General features: G+C 39.8%; 1 protein-coding gene across 1 annotated transcript in view; it reads left to right on the forward strand.

Annotated features, from left to right (window-relative positions):
* LOC117409773 (ribonuclease T2-like) overlaps nucleotides 1–7,307 on the forward strand; it is a 7,634-nt gene extending 327 nt beyond the window's left edge. The window contains exons 2-9 of the mRNA XM_059006824.1: nucleotides 1–8; nucleotides 102–157; nucleotides 2,133–2,196; nucleotides 3,056–3,141; nucleotides 3,473–3,586; nucleotides 5,342–5,399; nucleotides 6,844–6,906; nucleotides 7,003–7,307. The exon at nucleotides 1–8 is cut by the window's left edge and continues 50 nt beyond it. Coding sequence (XP_058862807.1) covers nucleotides 1–8; nucleotides 102–157; nucleotides 2,133–2,196; nucleotides 3,056–3,141; nucleotides 3,473–3,586; nucleotides 5,342–5,399; nucleotides 6,844–6,906; nucleotides 7,003–7,125 — 572 coding nt within the window. The 3' untranslated portion in view covers nucleotides 7,126–7,307. The remainder of the gene's footprint in view (nucleotides 9–101; nucleotides 158–2,132; nucleotides 2,197–3,055; nucleotides 3,142–3,472; nucleotides 3,587–5,341; nucleotides 5,400–6,843; nucleotides 6,907–7,002) is intronic.
* Nucleotides 7,308–11,245: the final 3,938 nt, after the last annotated feature.

The raw sequence follows: 11,245 nt of genomic DNA on the forward strand, positions 1-11,245 counted from the left end.
AAGCCTCGGTCAGTAATTCCTTATTCACAGTTTTTTGTTACCTCCAATAATGTTCATGCTAAACAGTTCACAGTAATAACTTCATTATTTTACTCTTCTAGAATCTGATAGGCAATCCAGCATGCAACTTGGAGCAATGGACTCTTCATGGACTGTGGTAAGAAGCATAATATATACAGACGTGCTCAAATTTGTTGGTACCCTTACAGCTCATTGAAATAATGCTTCATTCCTCCTGAAAAGTGATGAACTTAAAAGCTATTTTATCATGTATACTTGCATGCCTTTGGTATGTCATAGAATAAAGCAAAGAAGCTGTGAAAAGAGATGAATTATTGCTTATTCTACAAAGATATTCTAAAATGGCCTGGACACATTTGTTGGTACCCCTTAGAAAAGATAATAAATAATTGGATTATAGTGATATTTCAAACTAATTAGTTTCTTTAATTAGTATCACACATGTCTCCAATCTTGTAATCAGTCATTCAGCCTATTTAAATGGAGAAAAGTAGTCACTGTGCTGTTTGGTATCATTGTGTGCACCACACTGAACATGGACCAGAGAAAGCAAAGGAGAGGGTTGCCTGAGGAGATCAGAAAGAAAATAATAGACAAGCATGGTAAAGGTAAAGGCTACAAGACCATCTCCAAGCAGCATGATGTTCCTGTGACAACAGTTGCAAATATTATTAAGAAGTTTAAGGTCCATGGAACTGTAGTCAACCTCCCTGGGCGCGACCGCAAGAGGAAAATTGACCCCAGAGTGAACAGAAGGATAGTGCGAATGGTAGAAAAAGAACCAAGGATAACTGCCAAAGAGATACAAGCTGAACTCCAAGGTGAAGGTACGTCAGTTTCTGAATGCACCATCCGTCGCTTTTTGAGCGAAAGTGGGCTCCATGGAAGAAGACCCAGGAGGACTCCACTTTTGACAGAAAAACATAAAAAAGCCAGACTGGAATTTGCTAAAATGCATATTGACAAGCCACAATCCTTCTGGGAGAACGTCCTTTGGACAGATGAGTCAAAACTCGAGCTTTTTGGCAAGTCACATCAGCTCTATGTTCACAGATGAAAAAATGAAGCTTTCAAAGAAAAGAACACCATACCTACAGTGAAACATGGAGGAGGCTCGGTTATGTTTTGGGGCTGCTTTGCTGCGCCTGGCACAGGGTGCCTTGAATCTGTGCAGGGCACAATGAAATCTCAAGACTATCAAGGCATTCTGAAGCGAAACGTACTGCCCAGTGTCAGAAAGCTCTGTCTCAGTCGCAGGTCATGGGTCCTCCAACAGGATAATGACCCAAAACACACAGCTAAAAGCATCCAAGAATGGATAAGAACAAAACATTGGACTATTCTGAAGTGGCCTTCTATGAGTCCTGATCTGAATCCTATCGAACATCTACGGAAAGAGCTGAAACTTGCAGTCTGGAGAAGGCACCCATCAAACCTGAGACAGCTGGAGCAGTTTGCTCAGGAAGAGTGGGCCAAACTACCTGTTAACAGGTGCAGAAGTCTCATTGAGAGCGACAGAAAACGTCTGATTGCAGTGATTGCCTCTAAAGGTTGTGCAACAAAATATTAGGTTAGCGGTCCCATCATTTTTGTCCATGCCATTTTCATTTGTTTTCTTATTTACAATATTATGTTGAATAAAAAATCAAAAGCAAAGTCTGATTTCTATTAAATATGGAATAAACAATGGTGGATGCCAATTACTTTTGTCAGTTTCAAGTTATTTCAGAGAAAATTGTGCATTCTTCGTTTTTTGTGGAGGGGTACCAACAAATTTGAGCACGTCTGTGTGTATATATATATATATATATATATATAATATTGTGGGGTTGTATTGATGAGTGGAATTGGGATCTACTTATGATAACCTTCTTAGTCGCTCCTCTCTTAAAACTAAGTAACAGAAAGTCCTATTTTATTCAGAAGGTTTTGCATTCACTGAGTTCAACTACCTCTATGTCAGTCTGTGCTTGTATAAACCCTGGGCTGAGAGTCTCCACAGATCAATCAGCTGCTAAGAACCGGACGAACCGATCCTCTCTTGTTCTTAAATGTTTTTTGTTCATTTCCTGTTGTCCTAATTGTGCTTTTCTAACTTGTTATTTCAACAGGCCTGATAACGTGAAAGTAATTGATCCAGTTCCATTGCCAGGAGACTTCTTCAATAGATTTGAGGTGAGGACTACATTTTCTTCTGTAGTCAATCATTCTATTTTTCAAGTTAGATAAATACATGTCAGGCAATACCCAGAGCTCCAGCTAGGAAGCAGAGTATATTTTTGATATTTTTTTTCCTATTATTATTTTTAATTATACACATTTTTATTTAATTCTTTCCTTTTTTGAAAATGTTTCTCCCAGGAGGCAAAACTTCTGTGTTCCACTTGCGTGTGAGAATTTCCAAAATAGAATACCGGTATAGAAAAGAAGCTGTTTAAAATGATTTCTCTAGCTCTTTAAAATCTTTTTTAAAATTATTATTCTTTACAAAATGCAAATACTAAGTGACTTGGGTTAATCGAATAATTTATTTCAGTAACCTAACTTAAATTCACCTCTGTTTGCCTGAGTAATGTAACGAGGAAGAAACAGTTGCTGTTGAGATGAGAACTGATATTTGTCAGATCTATGTGGTCTGCAGTGAGAAATGCAATCAATATCAAGTCCCTGGAATCCATTCCTAATGATCCCATATTGTGTAAAACACTGCCGTGGAAAAGAGGGGTGAAGGTGTTTGGTGTCTGTTTATTTAACTCCAGCTCGAATGCTCATAGTCTGTCATTGAGCTTGAAAGAAGCTTGTTTATGAATGTTGTCAAGCATTCAAGGTTAAGACTGGAACCTATTAACCAGTGGAACCCTAGAAATCCTGTGCAGCTCTCATTAGAATTCAACTTTAATAGAACCCAAGAACTTTGAGGTTCCCATCTTTGGCATATAATTCAAATGGTGGCTATCATCCAGGGCCTATACACACCCTGCCAAGTAACTTGGTATTAAATACTCCTTCACTTCTGTTTCATTACATATTCCAGAATTATGAGAACATCATGAGGACAGAATGGACATTCTTGGGCATAGCTGATCAAAATACTTACATAACTGAAACAACGACATTCTGGTAAGCGGGGTCTCAAAATCCACCTCCCTCTTGAGGTGGTTTAAGTACAAGTAGGTGGTTTCAAATGTGATTCTAAAAACACTCAGAAATGCAAGGGGCATACTGTTGCTTTCTGTTTAATGGTGTAGTTTTGTAAAATGCACAGTCCAAGACCAAACGCATCACACAACAAGCCTGCATTGTGTTTATGAGTGTGATGTTACCATACTGACAATATAACATTAACCAAAACAAATGAGCCTTCACTAAGTGTACTTCTGTTGTAAATGAACTGATTGTAATGAACTGGAAACTACAATACAAACTGATTGTTATAATGATGTGATCCTAGGAAACATGAATGGACGAAACACGGGTATTGTGCCAAAGACTTCATTGGATCTGATGAGCCAAAGATTTACTTTCAGAAAGCTTTGGAACTTTACCGCGGAGCAAATCTTCTCAGGTTGGTTGTCCAAGCAAAATCATTTCAGTGATGTCATTGACAGTCTTTCCAAGAACAAACTTTGGGTTAGAAGTCTAAAGTTACACTTTGTGTTTAAACAGGCTACATTGGAGCTCAATTTCCAAAAGTGATGAAGGAGGTTACCCATATATTGCACCAATGACCCAGTTTTTTTTTTGTTTAGGTAGGAATGGGGTAACCAGGGAAAATATCCAAATATTTGCCATAGTAAATACATTTTTATTATTTATTTCTTCAGATTTTACCACAAGCATCTTCTACTTAATTTTTAAAATATGATTAATTATGAAAAATTACATGTTATAAACAATAACAATTGTAAGCATTACCAGCCTCATTGTCAATCAAAATTATTATTATTTTTTTTAATTACGTACATTATTTAATACAGTCCCTAAGGAAAGGTGTATTAAACAAATCTTATCCTGATATTAAAGCAAATCCCTTAAACTTATTTTAAAACTTATTTTAATCTCCGTAAAACTCCATATGCTAGCGTGCTCTAGTGCAGGGTTTCCCAACACTGGTCAGACGTCAGACCAGAAAGAATCATACACAGAGGCAGTAGTGATGAGTGAATCTGAGACTCAGCAGCGCTCAGTGTTTTAATAAACAAACAAAAGGTTTTAAACAGAAAACAGGACATGGCACTTGAGGCCAAAATAAATAGACAAACAAAATCGAATAACACTTAAACAAACAGTGGACGGACAGACAAACAAACACGATGAGTCAAAGAAACTTAAATTTACTTTCTCCTTAGTTTTAGTTTTTGAAATTCTCTCCTCTCCACACCCGTTCTCCACTCACCGAACACACAACCCCGAGTGAGTGAAACATGCATCTATATATACTGCTGTGCCAGGATTCAATTACTAATTAATTATTCACTTGAATCCCAGCATGTGAACTAATTCTGTGCAACCCTGTGCTCACATATTAAATACTTTAAATGCACGTGAAGTGAAGTGCAATCCCGTGCCTAAATACAATTATACATTTTAAATAACTCGTGCTGCACACACCCATTTATATCCCGTGCAGCCATATCTATACACCAACATTAACACACGCAACATACAACATAAAACACAAAAATACACACAGAGGCAGGGCACATTGCCACATACCTGTTAAGCCATTTGATACAAATGGTACAAAGTAATTTGAAAGCTCTGCTTCCTTCTATCATCCTGTAGTAAGAGACAGAACCCCACGTTGTAGTCTAACCCGAGCCCCATGGTTAGACCTGACACTGTTAACGTCTCCTCCTTTTTCAACCCCCTGAACTAGATGAATAATAAAGGATCTAAACAGACTCTTCTGCTCCTCTTTTTGGGTGGAATATTGAAACTCAGCTGGGCCAGTAGAGTTAGTAAAACTGGCTCACATGCAAAACAATTGGAAATCATGTTTGCTGTGGCATGTGTTTATTTCAAAACAGCACTTTTGAAGGGAAGGGAATATTCATGGAATTATTTTTTTGCTACAGATTTCTGTTGCATGCTCTTTTTCTTTTGAATGTAAAAAGGGGCGATTCGAATAATGTGAAGTTTTGAAAATAGACATTTCAATATTCTCCCAAATGAGTGCATATGATTGAAACTAATATACTAACCTTAAACAATCATCAGTTTATGAATGACAATTTATAATAAACATTTTTCTTAAAGTTAGGTATGTACGTAATTTGTTTTTTTGCATTCATTTTTATATAACTTTGGTTTCTTATAGACATTTGGCTTCCAAGGGTATTGAACCAAATGATACTACTACTTACCAAACACATCAGGTAAGCATATCAGACATTATAACCCATTTGTATATTACTGTAAATCATTCCAAATTGATGTTCTATGAAACATTATCTGTTTGGATATTGTTAAGGAATCAAACTCACACCCACATTAATCAGTGAAGGAGAATCTGTTTCAAGCTGCCTTACTCTTGACCTGTCAGGTAGTTTTCTCTTATGTCAGACCCCTTTCACAATGTTACTGTTTCTGTAAATCCAGGATGAGTCACACAGTCAGGGGAGTGCAGGGGTCCCCAAGGGTCTCCCCTGGTAAAGGCACGGCCGCGTGGTGTGCAGGGGGAGTCACACAGTCAGGGGAGTGCAGGGGTCCCCGAGGGTCTCCCCTGGTAAAGGCACGGCCGCGTGGTGTGCAGGGGGAGTCACACAATCAGGGGAGTGCAGGTTCCAGGCTGTGTGAAGTCGGCGGTCTTCGCTGGGGATTCCGGCAGAAGCGTTGCATTGACTCTGGCACTCCTGCTGGTTAAAGCCGCTACACACCAGACAAGCGAATTTGTGCAGCTATGTGACAAAATAGACCTATACTTCTGATAAGCATCTTCCACAAGTTCCCCAGGCGACGTGAAATAAATTGGACTGAATCCTATTTTTTGCATGATAAATGGGGAAGTGAGCAATCAGAGAACAGCTTTGCAAGTCCCCTTAGTAATTGCATTGATAGCCTTTAAAACCTGATATGAAATGGCCCTGAAGGACTGGAGTTGTGGACTCTTGCTCAGCTACCCGAGATGCTTACCTTTCTAGTGTTGTACAAAAGACTGTTACATCCTACAATAAACCCCACCCAGGCAATGTGAGCATAAGCATATTGCGATAACACTGGCATGCTTTGTCATGTCTTGGAAACCTTCTAGTTAAAAAAAGGAGTTTACAGTGATGCTGGTTAAATGCAGGTGCAGTGAAGTCCGGGTGAATCGCTGGCCCCAGGCTGCAGCTCCCAGATCCGTGCTTAATTATTCTGGCAATGACAAAAGACATACGGTTGCAAAACAAACAAAAACACTTAACTCTCGCTCCAAACAGTCCCCATTTCCTCCCATCAACCACAACAAAGGAGCCGATTATGGCGTCACGTCCCCCTAAAGTATCCTCAGCCCCGCCCCCTCCGATAGCTAGTTCAATCACGTCTCCTCCAATTCATGAATGAAACTTTGCTTACCGTACTAGGGCGGGGACTCCTGGTACCGTGACGCCATCCCTTTCCTGAATGGCCGACTTCCGACTGCCCCCGGAATGAACTGCTGAAACATTCAGTACGGGGCACGCAATTCCTGCTGTACAGTGCTGTCACAGGTCGAGAGGGAGATTGTTCATTCAGATTCATTCGCTGTTTGTCACACTGTTCCTAGCCTGACTATACAAAGACTGCATCAAGGTTTGTCTGTGGCCTCATACCTTAAACAGAACTGAATTTGTCTTACAGATAAGAGATGTCTTTCTTGCTGACAAACCTTATGTCAGACCTATTGTCAATTGCAGAAGAATGGTAAGCTTGTTCTTGAGTTACAATTTACTGAGAATTTGAATTATATAGTACATTGCGTGTATATTTTGACACATCTAATCCCTTGTTTAATTTCAGGGCAATAAATATTACTTGTCAGAGATCATCATTTGTTTGAATCAGAATCTGAAACCGGTAAACTGTGGAACAGGGGATACAAATGTATGTCCTGAAGGTGCCATCACATATCCACGGACATGAATAAAACGGTGGCCATTGTCTGCAGCTTTGAATTTCGCATGAAATGTAATAGAAGCCAGAGCTGTTTTCTTACCCACGTATCTACAATCCTTATGTTTTGCCTGCTCGAATTATTGTGACATTTCGCCAACTGCTTCTCTATAATGGCCTTGCAAATAAATAAATACATCATTTAAACAGCATCAATTAAACAGTGTGTGTGTGTGTGTGTGTGTGTGTGTGTGTGTGTGTGTGTGTGTGTGTTTATTAGGGGTGTGCAGAGAGCCCATTACTCATACTGGAAATCATGTTCGTACTCTGAACCCGAGACTCATACTCGGATTTTACTTGGGTTACGTCATCGGGGATGGGTTAGGCTCAAACCTGAACCGTGTTTAAAATGAATTTGTAGCAGTGTCTGCGTCACGTGGTTCGTGTTAATCTCAGTCGGCGGCGGACGCTTTCTGTCAGAGCCGATATGGACAAACTATGTGAGAATTCTTGGAATGAGTTTTGCCAGGGTGAGTCGGCGAGGAGAAGCCGAGTGGCTTTATTGATGTAGTCCTACATGTGAGAAAGTACTGAGAGTTCAGTCGTCCGGATAAGAAGCGACACCGAAACTACAAGAGTCTACTCATTTTCAAGGTGCAGCAAACACTTCATAAATCTGGCAAGCTGTATTTGGGTTTCCATCTGAGTTTCCAGGGACTGTAACTGAACTGTGTACACTAAATAAAAAATTTACGAATTAAGCTCAAATCTTATACAACGTGCTAAACACATCAACTAGTTATACACTTTACATTTAAATTGCTTTTTGACAATTGTAAGATGTTTTTACAATATGTAAGCAAGGTTATAATAAAACTGACATGATTGCTAAATGTCGTTTCTGTACAGTGATACAGTTTTGGAATTGAATATAATATTTTATATAATATTTTAATAGCACAAGACACGCCACGTTTCAGAGTCATCTCCGCAATGCATCTGGCGCTAAACGAGCACAAACCTATTCTTTTTAAACCATGTGTTCCCCCAGTGAATCGGCCTGTGTGTTTACTGTACCTACTGTGTGAATTACATATATCACGATTCACCTTTAAATAGGGGTTCGTTAGCGAGTCTGCTGTCGCGCTTTCGGGGCTGCAGTGCAAGCGAGATGTTCAGAACTCTGGACAGCGACCGGCGTTCTGGGAAGCGGAGGTGAATTCAAACACACGGATAAAAACAGGGTCACTACATTACCTGACTATTCATTCGCACGTGTAATTCCGGAGGGGTATGTGCCTCGTGCTCATGTATTTACCCCAAAACTGAGCAGGTTTGACCAATAATCCTCATGTAAAGTGGCTTTAAAGCCAGTGTTTAAGCATTAAACATGCATATTATGGAACAAATGATCAAAGTTTTGTAGATTGTTTAAATTGGTTTAAGGGGAATATTGAATATTCATTAAAGGGCCGTGTTTCAGCGAGACACGCATGACAGAGACGAGTCTTTGAGATAACCTATTTTACTGACCACGACCTTTCCATGAACACTGTCTCAAATGCGCACGCTTTATTTACTGTGTATGTAACTATAAAACACAGTCATCAAACGCCTTTGTTTTCAGAGAGCTGCGCTTTTAAACGAGGCGATTGTAAAGCATTAAAGACTAAAGAGGTCATATTGGCCATCTGGACCTGCTTTGAAGAACAAAAGGCCTGCAGCCCTTGTGTGAATGGCCGCTATACAGGGACACACGCCTCTAGCAGTTTTGAAACATTACAACGCATTCAATATTAACATTGCGTGCTATTGGACAATGCATATCTTATTTATAAAATGCGAAGGGTGCATTGCAAACAGCATGCTGAAGAACTAAACTGAAACACATTAGAAACTTCTTACAGTATTTCTGTACACTGTATTGTTTAATTGGTGCATCTAAAATTAAACACAAACAGATCCATAAGATGTATTCTTAACCCAGGAATTGTAATACATACAGTTATGGCCATATATATATATATATATATATATATATATATATATATATATATATATATATATATATATATATATATATATATGAACATCATTTGTATATTTTATTTAACATCATGTAATCAAAGAAACTACAAAATGATATCCAAAAATCTACAGGAAGGAAGCCATAATAGTAGTACAGTATTTCATGTTAGATTTCAAAATGTCACATTTTTACATTTGTCAGTGTTTCGTTAAGTATAGAAACCTACAAAGCAGCGTGTAATTCAATACGTTAAGGTAACATTATTCAGCAGGTTTCATTCGACTTTATGAAGCAACATGAGTTCATTTTGTAGGGTGATGCAACACTTTTGGCCAAAGCTATACGTTCTTACGGCATATATTGTACTAAAATCTCCTTAATGGCTGACTGCTATTCTTAATGTAAAGCGATGTTAACACTTGTATTCTGTATCAGCGCGCAGGTTTCCAGTAGTATCTTCATCATAGCTACATAGATTTATGAATAGATTCTCTGCACAATATGGAAGTCCATTTCTAAGGGGTTGGCTACAGTAAAACGGGACGGATGCACTGTATATATTTGCTGTGTTTAAAACGGAATCATTAAAAACACACAAATAATATTGTCAAACACAACAGTTAAAAACATACCCGTGTCAAAGGGATCGGGTTAATTGAGGTATTTAACATTTGCATATCTTAAGATTCCAAAAGCATTTCGCACCAGTGGAGCCCAGGTGTGAATGGCCAGTGCGGTCCTCTCTATAAACGGCAGGGGGAGAGACACCCGGGGGCACACTTGGATGAGCTGCACCCGAGAGAAGGACTGTTTGCAGGGAGAGCAGATTTGGAACCACACGATGGAATTCGGACCGGTGAAACGGAAGACGAGAGTCACCATATCCCGCGTCATGAAAAGGGAAATATGTCTTTACTGGGAGAACAACCCTGGAGAAACATACCGAGAAATTGCCGACACGTTCCAGCTCAACTACGGCGTAAAGGCGCATCATGTCACGGTTAGCAGAATCATCAGGGACCGGGAGAAATGGCTTTCTACAGAGAATAAAGCTACTGGCAACCCGACCCAAGTTAAAAAGACAAGCCCGAATGACAGGAAAGACAAAATGCTTGAGAAAATACCAGCGCTACTGAATGGACAACAGGAGGCAAATATTTCTACAAATACAGCTGCAGTGGCTGTTGATACAAATAAACTCTGCGCACCTTCACCTGAAACAGCCAACGGGAGCAGAACCTGCAGTCTGATTGTGACGAAGGACACCAGAGCACCCGTATGTAAGAGAAAGCGCTGTGACGTAGAGGAACGCACAACACATGGAACTCGGTTGGCACCCAAGCATCCATGCGGGGTTCTGACCCATGGAGATAGCAGCAAGAACACGGGATCTGTTCTTAATGTAAAACCGAGTGTTAAAACGTCATCGGGGTGTGTGAAGCCCAAAGTGCTTCAGGTGGAGAATTCTGTGTTTCTCTGGCTGATGAGCATTGCTGTGGAGAGGCGCATTCCAGTCCCTGATGAAATAATTCTGAAGGTTTCCCAACAATTCGGTGAACTCGTGGGTGTTTCGGACTTTGTATTCACAAAGGAATGGCTGAGCGGGGTCTACAGGAGACTGGGGCTCGCTTTGGGAACCGGGCACACGGACAGAGGCGGACCCGTCACGATGCAATAGAAGTGACTTAAAAATCCTTTAATGACGCGTTGTATTCCTATATATTTCCCTATTGTGCCGTATTCTACGGAGTTGGTCATCTGTATTGTCATCAGTTCTGTTTTTTTGGAAAATGACGCATGCCTGCAAACTGTAACCTAAAAGTCGTGTAACGTACACTATTGTAATGTATGTGTAAGACGTGACATTAAATAACTGCATTTATTTTAAAAAATACAACTTTCTGTGTGACCAGCAGTGTGGTTCTGTTGCACCCCTATGATCACACGACTCACATTTAACAACGCAGCGCTTCTGTCCTATTAGACCACAGTTAACTTTAACAGTGGCTGTTAGTTTGTAGCCTCGTTATTCACTGTAAATGTACCTGAAGTAAAAAGAAAGCTCTTTCAGCAGCTTCCAAACACACCTTAGTGTTTATTTTAATGTGCGGATATTTAGAC

This window comes from Acipenser ruthenus, chromosome 34, assembly GCF_902713425.1.
Source record: "Acipenser ruthenus chromosome 34, fAciRut3.2 maternal haplotype, whole genome shotgun sequence".
Taxonomy (NCBI): domain Eukaryota; kingdom Metazoa; phylum Chordata; class Actinopteri; order Acipenseriformes; family Acipenseridae; genus Acipenser; species Acipenser ruthenus.